This window comes from Leptosomus discolor, chromosome 2 (genome assembly GCF_034619465.1).
Source record: "Leptosomus discolor isolate bLepDis1 chromosome 2, bLepDis1.hap2, whole genome shotgun sequence".
Taxonomy (NCBI): domain Eukaryota; kingdom Metazoa; phylum Chordata; class Aves; order Leptosomiformes; family Leptosomidae; genus Leptosomus; species Leptosomus discolor.
The window spans coordinates 121728299-121742554 of record NC_141392.1 but is presented as its reverse complement, the minus strand read 5'-3'; the positions used below and the strand labels follow the sequence as shown (position 1 = coordinate 121742554).

Genomic DNA, 14256 nt, shown 5'->3' with positions numbered 1-14256 from the left:
AACAGGCTGTGTTACTCAAATTATATGTTGCCAAAATGTGTGCGTTGCCTGACCGTTAATGGTCCCATTGCCCTAAGCCTCTGTGTATGTCAACAAGGACAAGGATTTTTTGGTGCTCCTCTCTTTCTTGTATAATACCAGTTGCAGCAGAAGGATACCTTTTCCTTGTCTGTATGGTTTTCCTGCTTGAGTCCCTATAAAACAGCCTTGCAAAATACATTCCCAGAGTTTGCTGTCTCCTTCCTTTGTTTTCCCTTATTCAAAACACTGAAATCAAGTCTTAGCGTTCCTGAAGTATCACAGTTGCTCTTCGAACAGTATGCAGATTTGAGTAGTCAAGTGTGTTGCTTTTTAAAGACATATATGCATACACATATATCCATACATATATATATATATATATATATAACCTTTATGAACTGAAAATCTGGAGGCAATTTTTCTGTGGCAAACCTGTGTAGACAGACTTAGAGAGCTGCCACGGAGGCTCTTGAAGGTGAACGTACACACGTTCTGTTCCAGCAGAACAGAGCGAAAGGTTCCCTACGTGAGTTCTTGGAAAGGCTGTGGATCTCCCCTGCTAGGTCATTTGTTAGTAGTCAGGAAAGGAAAGAGTTTACAGGTTGGGAGCGTGTTAGTTTTCCACCATCTGACCTTTCTCACACGCCAGCACAGAGCAGCTTTTCTGTAGCATCAAAAGATGTTACTGTTTGTCAGGATAACTATGCTAATAAATCCCCTTGTACAAATGTATCTATGTTGTACAAAAAACCCATGTGCTACTATAAGTAGTTTTATTAGTCTAACTGCATTTAAACTAGGCCTTTTTCCATCATCACTGTCTGTAAAAATTTGCATTTCTAACATGCTCCACTACTTTTCAGTGTCGCCTAGGTCCTTCCTTAAGGTGCACTGTAATAGAGTGACAACAGAAGTCCTGTTCTGTAATGTAACAGTGGAAGAGAGATACAGCTCTCAGCACCAGGCAGTGCATTACAAAGATTTTCAAATGTGTATCATCCAAAGTATTTTTTTTTCCTAAAATCTCTAGATTTCGTTTTCCTCTTGCTCCATTAACTTTTATTCTAAAAGTATTGAAGTTGAAATTAAGTAAGTATGATCTGATGTGCTTCAGTGATCTTTCTAGGATCTTGTTTGGAGTTACTAGTTATTTATTCATGGATATTGTCCCTGACTTGCATGCGGTAACTGACTGAATGCTCTCAATCTACTGCAGTACAAAGCAAACTGCAAGCACTTATTGGGTCGGATCCTTGATGTGCAGCACGAATTGAGGGTAGAACCAGGCTCTCCTTAGAAACATCACTGGTGCATGTCACATTAAGGTCATAGTTTCATCTGTTTTAGCAAAGCGTAAGGCTCGTATCAAGGGATATTTTGTGTGGATGTTGTATATTTGGGCATAGATTCATCTTTGAATATTTCTTAGAAAAAGTGGAAAAAGAAACAAAAATAGTGATGTATTTTCTGAAAGACAAGCCAAGCTCGTATTGAAAAAAGAAAAAAAAAAATCTGAGAATTTGCAGATACATATTTTTTGATGTGCCGTTCGTTCTGATTGCAATTCATTGCTTTGATGTACTGACTTGTCTACCTTATGTGTAGAGAGGCAATTGGCTCACTAATGAATTGTTTTAATATTTTTCTTTCTTTGTAGGATTACCCCCTATTTCTTTGTAGGTGAGAGAGACTTGAATATCAGTGGTTTCTAGACGTTGTATTCAGAAAAAATGTAGATATAAATCATACTAAAATAGGTGATCTGTATTACAGTGTATATCCCACTTAAACTGCCTGGCTACACTTCTTTCTGTTGTCAAGAGTAACATACTAGAATTTCATGCTAGTAGCTATTAGGAGTAAGAATAATTTTCATTACCAGGTTTTCTCCATTTATGTTTGTTTGTGTTTGGTTTTTTTTAAACCCCAAACACCTCTCCCGTCCCCTGCTTTTCTTGATGAGAAATACAAAGTAATTCATAACATAAATATATTTGCTTTTGTTTGACTAACTCTTTAGTCACTGTGTTCACTGCTGCTTTACACTGTAAGAAGTTTACCATAATGAGCAACTTGGAACAGTTTGCTTTCTGAAAAACAAGTGGCTGCTGGTAATGCTCAAGTGTGGTTTGTAACATTCCAAGGAGCAACAAATACTGAAATACACTATTTTTTAAACCTGAGCTTCAAAATAATGGAATATGAATCTGACATCAAGAAATACTGATTTGAAATACATACGAAATAGATTTCTGATGAAGAGGGAATTTGAGAAGTACTTCTTTAAGAATTCTGGTGAGATACAAACCACCTTCTGTAAGCTCTCTGAACATAACTAGCATGCTGCTCAGTTTATTCAAAAAGGACTGTAAATTCTGGAAGTTTTAACCTGATATGTTTGCAGGTAACATGATTGATGTGTAACTCTAGAATGAAAGGAGTATTTAGAGTCTTGGCTATCAGCTCACCAGTTCTTATTCCTTAAACAAAGACAGGTCAGATATTAGTCTTGTCTGCTGTGTTACAGTTTCTGACTTCATCCTATGAATACAGATACATATGAACTCAGAAAATATTCTGACACTCGAATGCCTATTGATCACTAAATCAGAAAAAAAACATAATAGTGGAGGGGTCTAGCCTATCTGTCATGAGATTTTTTTTTTTTCCATAACTTCTCAGAGGTATATCATATTATAAATGCATTAGAAATGTTTTGCTCTGAGGATATGTAGCATTCCTATAAAGGTTAAATCAATAAAAATGATTTGGCCACATTCCTAAGCATGGCTAGAACAGGTAGCCCGTTGTTTAAGGTACCCTTGAATTTCTGGATCAGATTATTATGGTGCAGCAAAAAGGCTTACTAAAGGCTTCTTACTGTCTGCAGACGTTCTGTGTTTCTATGTGAAGATATCGTCAGCCTAAAAAAACCTTCAGATTTTCTGGGCTACTGAAAAAAAAGTGCATTTTTATGTATATTGGTCTCAAAATTTGTGCTGTGTATGCCGTAAGTTTTAAAGGAAGTTTTGCAACAAGAAGGGGTGAAGACACATCAGTAATTGATAACAACCAGGTATGTAAAGAAGAAAAAAGAGAGACATCTTTTAAATCAGTGTTGAGACTAGTAATACTGTTGCCCATCTCGGTATCTTTATTAATTTGTTTAGTTTATTCTTATTTTATGCATATCTGATCAAGTAGAATAGCCATTATATCATGTATATTTACTATATCTAGCCAGTTCAGTAAGCAAGTAAGATTATTAAATGTGATAGTGGAAGACTTCAAACAATGGTTAGTTCAAATTCTTCTAACTTTATACAAAGCTGATAAAATTTAGTAGCCATTAAGTAGTGTTTATTCAGTACATCTGGTTGATTCAGTAGACAGTGTTGAAGTCTGACAGTGGACTATTTTTATAGATTTAGTGCATTTTAAAATCTTTTATGTGCATTGGGGAGCTACTGTATATTATTGTTACAGGGTAGATTTGTGTCTTACATTGCGTGCATGTGCTGTGCATCTACGCCTCTGGCATTTTTATATAGGTTTTATGGAGCACAAGCTTACTATAAGAACATGTCACTAAGATTAGGGTTCAGATTGTATGGCTATTTTAAATTTACTTCACTCAGTCTTACTGTGCCCTTTAAGAATGCTGGAACTGAAAACCAGTGCCGAAAACCAGTGCCTTTTTACCTTTTTCTTTGTTTCTTCCTTTTTTTTTTTTTAAAGTGTGAGTAAGAGTTTCTATTATTTTTAAGATATGTCCTAAAATGTAAAATCATGAAGAGTAATTCTAACGATAAAGTAAAAAGCACACACTACTGCTAACTACAACTGTATGTTTCAAGATGTTTTTCAGTTGTGAAAATTTGATCAGTGAATTAACCGCACATCCGGCTACATACATCTTTGATCAGAATTGGAACATTCCAACTCGTGTGTGTGTATATGTAAGCTGGCTCCAGCAAGTAGATTTTACACATGTGCACTACACATGTGCCTTGAAATTAGTTAGTAAAGTAATAATATAATTCGAAGTAATAAAATTATACTCTTTCAAGACTTTGTTTTGTAGCTAATGAGAGTTACAGTAATATATCTTTCTATCTGGACAAGCTCAAGTCTCCGTTTATTTTAAGATGTATTAATAAACATTTAGGTGGCTTGGCTGTAATTAAGATTTTTGCTTTAGCTTCGAAAGGTAATATTAAAATGTTACTTCAGCGAGCTTAGAACCCCAAATTTTTGCGAGGTTGTGTCTGAATTAATTGCTGTACAGAATAGCAGAGCATGATTTTAGGTCCTCTTCCTGAAATACTGTAACATTAAAAGTTGTTCTAGTGTTTGCATATGCAATACACAGTGTTGCATTACCATGAAACTGTTCTTGCTGCAGTTTGAAAAGGATTTGTGCTGTGGGAGATATGTTTCTTCCCATTTGATGCTGAACTTTTTTTTTTTTTTGCTACCTAGGTGGTGTTATTTTATTATTCACAAATGACTGGACTTCTTCTGAATGTTGGTTTCTTTAATAAAATGTCAGTATTAAAGAGTGCCCTCTGAATTTGTTTTAGTGTTTCTGTTTATGCCTTTTAATCAGAAAGGGGGAAATAAAAATATACTGAATAGCAAGAAAAATATAGCACTTAGTTTTGAATGTACAGGGTTGGATGTAAGAGGGGTGGGAAGGAAGCGAAGTGAATGCCCTTTATGCAGAAAATCCTTTTGGGAAAAGAGAACATTTTTACTGGTATATACTAAGGTACGCTGCCTAAGTAAATAGTTGCTGCTTTCTGGTCCTGTCAGTTTTAAATAAACCATTCATTGTTATGGCTTGGTTATTCCACAAATAACCAAACACAGCGGAGTGAAACTTCGATACCACTGATTGGAAAAACGCAGCTGATGAACTCTCTTAATGTGAATTTGTACTGGTGGTCTTTACTTAGAGGAAACAAGTTTTGCAGATTGTGTTGGGAAGTAAATATGCTGCAGGCTTGAAGTACTCTATTACAGAGCTGCTCCTGTGCTTGAGTATTATACAATAGCTAGTAGCATTAATTCATCAAACAGTTCTTAACAGTCACTAAGCTAGACCATATGTGTCCCTTCAGTGTTAAAGAGCAAACGTGACACTTCCCCCCCTGCCTAAAAGTTTTCTTTTTAAAGGTGGGGGATTCTCAGTTGAATAGATGGTGCATTCCAATAAAAGCAGTTGCTCATGGAATTTATACAGAAAATGCAGCAAGGGCACAGATACTGTAGCAGTTCAGTGTTAGGGCTCACCTGGAAGGCTTTGTGAGACATGACAACCTGAAATAGCAAAGTCGGACACGGTCTTCAGAACTAGTTTTGTTGGTTGGTCATGTCTTAAAAAGCCTTTTAAGTTCTGTTGAACCCTATTTAATCTGTATGAAATTACTCTTGCTGATTCTACACGAAGGTTGGTGTTTATAGTAAGTTACTGATATATTACAGTGTTAATATAAAAATAATGTTGTGAAGTAATATCAATTCTTGGCAGAACAAGTCTGCATTTCACATCAGAATTCTTTCAACATAAATACCTTTTTTGATCACTTTCAGAAGAAATATATTGCACTGTGTCAAAAACAGAAGCTGAGCTACAAATAAGACTACTTTGGTAAAAACTTATGGTTTCACTTTAAAGCTGAGGTGAGTTGAGATTGGCTGGTCTAATGTCTACAAAAGCAGTTTCTCAGTTCATGGGACTATGGGAAGAAGCAAGAAGATACCATGCAAACATCTTTTTCCTCAGAAATATTGCCAAGTATTCTAAAATAAGTATTTCTGCCATCTATTATTTCACTACTAGCACGAGTGCTTACAATTTATGTAGAACACTATCATAGCATTGACAGACATTCTTCTTCACAAGTATTAAGACAAGACTCTTGCTGCAAGTTCCTGCCTTGCGTATTAGCAGAGTAAGTAGGGAGACGTGGAGTTGTAAGTGTTCTCTGGGTATTTGTCCTGCTGGCAAATCGGAATGTGGTGGCACATGCTCTTTTAGACCTTCAGTGTTAGGCTAGAAAAGACTGTACCAATGGAGACGTTTTCTAAATTTACACTATTACTGGCGTTGTTTTTTTTACTTGAAGAATTTCAAAATTCTGGAAGTATGGATTAGTAGGAATTAGAGGTTTGAACTGTATACACGTGCGTGTTTGCACATACACAGCTCATTAACATTTCTTAAAAGAAAGAATACCCTGTTCTAATACCACACATGGATACATTAAAATATCATGCTTTTTTAACTCTGACTTTTCTGATTTGTGTTTAGATGAATTACAGATATTTGAGGCTACTAACACTGTCTGGAAGTGAGTGTACTTAGGCATAATTATTTGCTTATATTGTTTTTCCTTTAAAAAAAAAAAAAAAGGCACCAAAACCCCAAGCCTCTCCTTTGCTTACATATTAAATACGTTTGGAGAAATGGAGAAATTAATTCCAACAATTAATAAGGGTTTGCCATGTCACCCTGCTCTGATTTGTTACCCCAGCTCCACTCTCAGAAGAACTGCACCCAGCACGTGGTCCTTGGTGTATATCCGTATACGTGCATATAGAGGCAGACACATCTTATTAGTGCTGTAGTTAATTTGCATCGTGATCAAGGCTGGGTGCTTTTCCTCGGAACAATAAGGTATTATGTAACTGGCAGTGTCTCTGTCTTTCTGTTTTAGTAAACCACAGAGTGGATTTAGATGTAAGATATCTGACCATGAGGGATAAGTAAACAATGGTTTGGCACACTTACGGTTCAAATAAATTCTGGGGAAAATAAATGTATGTAAGGTCATTAGCTTTTGACTTGCCTTATTCAAGAAAATGAATGATAATAAATTTGGAGTCATTATAAAATGTGAGCAATTCTGATGAAATATAATACGTGAAATAAGCTAGTGTCTATCAGAAATATAGAAATATTTGAGTGAATTCCTGCCAAAATATTTTTTGCCATGGGGTTTTTAGCTATAACATATTAAAACTTAAAACTATTGTTAATTCCAGAACTGCCTGACCTTAATGAATATGGCATTTTTAAGAGACAGACAGCAGAAGAAACTGGTTTTAGCCTTTGCTGTAAAAATAAGGGTTGTTTTATTAGAGATGAAAAAATATTCTTTAAGGAAACTGTGAAGAATATACTAAGTATGATACAAAAATCCCTTACTTTTTAAAGCACCATCTGTATTTAAAGGCAAATGTAGCCTTTTTCCCTTTAATCTTTTGCTATGCTAAAAGTAATTTTTATAAATAAAAATGTTTAATAAGGAGTAGGTTGCACAGAATAATTGCTTTGATTAAAATGACTTCAGCAGTTAAAGTGAGCCAGTAGAAAACCTATGGGTTTTTTCCCTCCTGGGGCAAGTTCATACATGAAATAGGAAACTTACAGCTACATGAGGAAGGCTAGAACAGTACCCAGTATGGTAACAAGCAGAATAAAAACTATATACAGGAAACAGATGCATGAATAATGGATTTTTTTATTGGAAGTGCTAAACTGTTTTATGATATAGTAACGGGAGTTTATTTTGTCTTTGTGCTCATCTTTAAAATAATCTCTTTAGGGTGTGCTTTTCAGGACGTTAAGTGGCAGGTCTTATATTTATTTGTAGAGGAGAGCATGTTTATGTAAGGAAACGTGCTCTTAGATTTAAGCTTTATTAACTTAAAAACAAAAACACCTGAGAGCAGAAGATAGACCTCCTTAGTCTGTTCCCCGCAAGACTTTAGAGGGCAGTTTGAAATTAATGTGTACAATAGATATTAAAGCGACTGTATATAATGTAAGCAAAAATTAATTTTGTCAATAACAGTAGGTTTTTGTGGGGGTTCTGTGGTGGAGGAGGTAGATGTTTTCTGCATTTTGTGGGTGTCTGCTGTCTCCGGATGAAAATCTGTGGTTAATTCTTAAGTCTGGCAAAATTTACAAGGAAAATCTCTTTGAAATAGTGCACAAGTTACTAATTTATTTCTGAGTACACTTATCAGAATAAATGTTGTGTTTATTCCATTTAGACAAATTAATTTTTTTAAATTTAAAATGACAGTTCAATGTTTTCGTGTTGCAGTTTCTTAACCGGTTGTATGAAACTTTGATTCTCTCAGTGCTGAAGTTAAGACCTTAAAATGCTTCAGGTTTTACCATCTTAAACTCACTATTTATCTTGAGGCTGCCTTAATTAAAATATTATATACTCTAGGGCATATTAAACATGGCAATTTATTGTAATTCTTATTAATGGAGTGTATTTAATGAGTTTTCAGAACCAGCTCCATCACCTGCAACACACAATGTTGATTTTTACTAGGTACATCAAGTAAAACATACACACGGTCTGATTTTGAAGAGGTACCCAGCACTGGCAGCTGCTGTTGGCTCCTGTAGTAATCAGGCAGTAGAAATGCGGGTGCTCAGCACCTTTGCAGCCTGGCAAGCCCAGGATAATTCCTCCCTTCCCTCTCTGCTTTAGTTTCCACTGGAGTGTGCTGGACTTGTGCGTAGAAGAATGCCAGATTTTGTTTGTATTTTCAGCTTCTTATGTTAACTCACAGTTTTAGAAAGTACTCCTAGTTGTTATTAATGCTGCCCATTGATGGGTGTGTGCCACAAGGTGTGCCACGTCCTTACACACAGTTACCACCGAGCTTCTGTTTGCTCTTTTGAACTGTCTGCGCTGCATAGGTGGCATCTCTCGCAAGAATTTACTGCTTTATTTTTCCCTTTTTACTTAAATGGGTACAGTATTACATGTTCATTATTTACTTAAGACTGCTCTGAGCTTCTTGTTATTCAGAAAAAGTACAACCGTGTTCTGAAAAGCAATCAGGAAAAATAAAGGTACAAGGTGCAATTTTAAGATGAATTTTAGTCTGACCATGACCGAGAAATCACACTGCTTGAGGGGAATGTCAGTATTATTGTTATGCTCTTAATGTGGGGTGGCAGAGCCTTTAAATATTTCTGGTAGAGTAGTTAATACAGCATGGAAGTTTGATATTTGTACAGTTTGTAAAGGAATTTGAGGTGTTACCCTATTTTGACTTCAGTTTTCAAGTATGCACTGGTGCATCATTAATCATAGGAAATGCAAAAATAAATAATATAGTCCCTTTGGATTTTTCATGTGAATACTTACCTTTTCCTTTTTTTGTATATACAGTTGAGGTATTTAGGTAACCCCTAACCTTTTGCTTCAACAAGGAGGTACAGTATAAAAATATTACCACAGTCTTCATATGAGCAGTTCTCTCTAAGAAAACCTCTAGATGAATATTTATTGAAAAAAAGCAAAGTTGCAACACAGAATGACTTAGCTTGGCCTGAATATTATATTTTAGACCACCAGTGAATAAAATTAAAAGCACATGGAATTCGAATAACTAGAAAAGGTTGTAATTGATTAGCACTGCATGAAAGTATTGAAGTGGAGTAAGTTTTGATTTGTGAATGGTTCTATTCAATAGAGATTAATCCTGTATGTTTGATAAAATCTTAGTGCCCCTAATGAGTTAGGGTGTTTTTTTTTCTCTCCCCAGTTTATTTAACCATCAGTTATTTCGATGTTCTTCTAACAAACTGGAACGTTTCGATCTTAGCGAATTTTACATCAGAGAAGTTGATATAAACGATATTGGCTATTAACAGTTCATTTGAGACAGATAATTAAACAGATCAGTGCATTTTGTTGCCTGAGTCCTGTAAGTGGTGTAGTGCAATTCTGCATGGTTTAGAGGTTTCACATACCGAAAGCCGTAGTGAGAAGCTTGCAGCTTTCTTAATGCACATGAGGATAGCCATTCTTGAATAGTTTCCAGTATTATTTTTTTAAAGTCCTAGTATTTTGAATTGTATTTTATGCAAAGGGTAGTGATTACTGAGATTTTACTTGGCATTCACAGTAGTTTGAATATGTTAAACAGAGCTGGAACATTCGGAAAATTTCTGCTTTATATACATACATAGATAATCAAAAAAGGATCTGTTTCTCTCTTATCAATATCTTAATTAAAATAAAAACCTAAGATTCCTTACCAAACAGTAAAACAGCTGAGAATTGAAATCTACAAAAGGTTTGATTTTTTTTTTTTGAAGACTAAATGAAAAGATACTGAGGAGTCTTTCAATATAAGCAGTGTAAATTTTTTATTGTTAACTTGGAGACTTTAACTTAGATTGCCTGTCTATTTGGCTTAGCTTCCAGAAGTTACATGTGAAATAACTGATTAAATTATTAGCCAAATTTTTATCTGATTTGTTTCTTGGGTGAAATCCTGCTGTGAAGATGCATAGAACATATTTGAAAACTTTTTTTTTTTAAATTGTAACTGTTCTGGGAGGCATTTCAGAAGTCTTTCATTCTCTGAAATGCCTTCTGTAAATATTTACCGAATTTTCTAATAAATATGCTGTCTGGTTTTTTGCATGGTTTTTATTCTGGTTATGTTTTTTCTTCAAATGATACGGATATAAATATAATAATATCCTTTGCTGGTTGAAATGACTACACTTACATTTAAAAGCTTGAGAAGGTATGCATAAGCATGATGCAGTCAAAACCTGTGTATAACTAGCGTAAGGTAGAAATACTCTGGATATGGAACATAGTATCTACTTAATTCAAGTGTACTAAATTATAGAGGAATATATGTGTTTGCATTAATTAGGAAAGGATCCTTCCTCTGTGCTGCCCTTGTTTTCCCTTTCGTATGAAGTCAACCACGTAGATAAAAATAAGTGAAATAAGAATTTTCAGAAAGACGGTTAATGGCATAGATTAGCAACCATGCGAGTTAATCGTCATAGCGCTGGTTTTCTTCCCTATTATTACTCGTCATTATGTTTCATCAGTTAATTCTTGAAGAGAAACAATTAAATTCAACAGTCCTGAAAAGAATAAGGTGGAGAGGGGAGCAGAAGGAGATAGAGACAGTGCAGAAAGGAAGAACAGATAGCGCGTGCTGACGTCCTTCTGCACCACTGGTAGCAAACAGCAAATTCATGAGTAACTTGGATCTTCTGGCTTTTGTTCTTTGAAAAATATACTGCCTCCTTTTTATTGGGGTGTGTTTTTCAGTTTTGTTTGTAGCTTAAGATATACTGCTTACATCTTGATGGAGTTGGTGAGATTTTGTAGTTTCTTACATCCATTGTTTGTGTCTAAAGTGAAATTTGTGTACTCAACCCTATTTAGTCGAGTTTGGGGAAAAGTATTATCCACGTTACAGTACTCCTCACTTGCTTTGGGAATGATCAAAAGTAGATGAATTAAGCAGTCAGCACTCCGTGTTTTCATAATTTTAGCCAACTAAATTTCTTCTAATCTCTTTTGGAAGTAAAAGCAAAAGAAAGTCCCTATACATGTAAACTGTATTTCCTGTTGTAAACACTGGGATAATGTGGTCTGGCTACGCTTCTGCTGTGCTTCATTAAGACAGCAGTTTCAGTAGAAAAGCTGCTTACCGGTTCTGCGTTAGCATTTCAGCTCAGAGTTTGGTGTATTATAGCTACATGACCAGCCACAGGTTGTGTTATCTCTTCTAGTATCTACAGATCATAAATTAAATTGGTCTCCCTCCTGGAAGAAGCTGTTCTTCAGGTCTTTTCTTGCACAGGGTCTTACAGCTTATTCGTGTGCTTAACTGGGAACCAAAGTGTGAAGTAGGAGGGGTAAAAGGAACTCCAGCCATCAGTTCATTACAATACAAACTTAATCGGGATGTATATACTGAAATGGTTCTAGCATTGTTGTTTTTCTTAAAGAGGGGGCAGGGGAGGAAAAGAAATAGGTCTAGCTACCGTCCCAACATAGTTTCAACATGATGGACACCATTAAGAAAATCTTGTAAGTTTTCAGAATTTTTTTTCTTGATCTTTCAGAGTTTTTAGTTAGCTTTCCTGATGTGTGTCAGTAAAAGATGCTTTGAAAAAAATTTTGAATATACTTCCTACTGCTCATCAAGGATAACTAGAATACAACATTTTCCAATACGCTTTACAGTAACTATTTTATTTGCAGATAAGTTACTCTAGTCATATTCAGTTTTTAAGATTTAAGACTAATTTAAGACTGTATCTGAGAGGAAAAAGCTTTTCAAAGTAAGCAGTGATAGAGGTGCAATTTTACAGCGTATTTATGATTTTTATGGGTATGTATGTATGCAGTGCATATAAATAATTACCTTGGTGTATATGTATGATTTCTTAAAGGAATCTGTGTTTACAGTTCAGAATATTGAAGTAAATATTTGGCAGTGCTCTTCTACAGAGATTTTTTTAATCCCACTTTCAATTAAAGCTTAAATTCATCAGCATGTTAAATCATGTATTTTTTTATTTCATACTTTAATATTTTTATGCATGAATGTTTTGCCTTGTTCATAATAAGTGTAATGAGAAGAATTTGCTTTTACAAATGAATATACTATCAAACACACTGCTGTGAGAAGAGGGTTACAAAAGACTAGGGAGCTACAGATTTACACTGGTAACTTCATGATATATATATATATATGCATATGCTTAAAAAGATGTCTGGAACAATGATAGGGCACTTACGGGTAGGATAGGCTGCTATATGCTACATGCTGCTCATTTTCATCAGGTTTAGAGAGTAAGCAATCTTAAATCATATAATTTAAGTCTCTTACAATATTTTTCATTAACCAGTCTTGGTGAATATGTCTAAAAGCGTTCAGCTTTACACCAGAGTTCTTGATTAGATATTCTGTGCTGTTGTTGATTAACTCACTAAATACTTTGCCTTTTCCCCTAAGATAATATTAAGCTTAATGCTGGATCCCATCAGGCTTTTCCAAATTTGTGTAGCTACACCTTGACCAGGTGACAGCTGAGCACACCTGCTGTCAAACACTAAGGACTAAGCCACTGATTTCATTTTGCTCAGCTTGTCAGCTAACAAATTTGTTCATAAAACTGCAGAAGTTATTTACGGTGACTCCCCCCCACCCCCCCCCCCCAACCAGGTATGCTATTTCAACACCCTAACATCCCATTCAGCAAGTTTTTGCTTAGATAACTGTAACCAGCTTTGTTAAAAGTAAGAGAACTCCCGACAACGCGTAACAGAAGCTCAAATATTGCAGTACTTACCCCAAAAGAAGTTTTGCTGACATGGTGTCACTGAACTGAACAGGCTGTTTGATGCCATAGTCCCTCTCGGTTCACGCAGAGCTTTCACCTTCTGGTGTAAATACTTCTTGGATCCTCAAACTGAAAACACAAACCATAGCCAAACCTTGTTTTAGTTCTACAGCGTCCCTGGATTGCATAGACTCTATAGTTGGTTTTTTCCCTGTCAAAAAATTGTGTAGCACTGGTAACATGTGAAAAGCAAGGAAACAAAACAAAAAAAAAAGAGAATGAGCAAATATTTGAAGGACCTACTATTACTGCATAGACTGTGGTTAGAGAGCACTTACTGACTCTGTTGGTCTCAGTGGCTGGTAGTGACCTGCGGAGATTAACCATTTAAAAACCAGAGACTTCTTTGCTGTCCTCCTGGAGAAAGTTTGCACCGCACTTGTGGTTCTGTGGTTGTTTGTGAGGCGAATGAAGCATTCACACAATCCAAAAAAGCAAAAGCTTTAAAACTCCTTTTTTTTGCAAGCACTGTTACTGGAGCGAGCGAGTCATGTGGCTGTGACATCAGAGGACTCCAAGTAGGACTGCCTACACTGTGGCTTTTTCTTTCTCTCCTTTTTTTTTTTCCTCTTTTCTTTTTTTTTTCTTTTTTTTTTTTTTTTTTAATATTTTGACAAAAGGCCCGTGGTAAGGCCCTTCCTGGCATCCAGAAGGATATAGCTTTTTAATTTTTGTGACTCATGAGGATTTGGAGAGAGTACAAAATGCTGTAAGAGCCCAAACTTCTGTACAGTTAAAGCATATGGACAGCAGAACTTTATTTGTACTCTCAGTTCAGGTTCCCCCCACTCTTCTTCTCCCCCTCCTTTTCTTTTTTTTTTTTTTTTTCCTCTTCCCCCCCCTCCCCTTCTTTCTCCTTACTTCATTATTGTGTCTGTGGAAAAGTGAGCAAAATTGGCACAAGTGGCTGTGTGAAATTCTGAACAACAGTGATGATTTACAATAATTTACATCTTTGGATTGTATCACGATCTAGGGTCTGCTTCATATTTGCTGGGTGGCTGGATTCCTTCTGTTTTACTTTT

At 35.6% G+C, this 14256-nt stretch overlaps 1 protein-coding gene across 4 annotated transcripts in view; it reads right to left on the bottom strand.

Annotated features, from left to right (window-relative positions):
• Positions 1–13648, bottom strand: part of RUNX2 (RUNX family transcription factor 2) — a 222479-nt gene extending 208831 nt beyond the window's left edge. For 2 of the 4 annotated variants that reach the window (XM_086461654.1, XM_086461655.1), the window contains exon 1: positions 13181–13238. In XM_086461654.1, the coding sequence (XP_086317780.1) occupies positions 13181–13238 (58 nt within the window). Of the gene's footprint in view, positions 1–13180; positions 13301–13435 lie in introns of those variants that run through there. The other 2 variants (XM_086461652.1, XM_086461653.1) reach the window with 2 other exon arrangements.
• Positions 13649–14256: the final 608 nt, after the last annotated feature.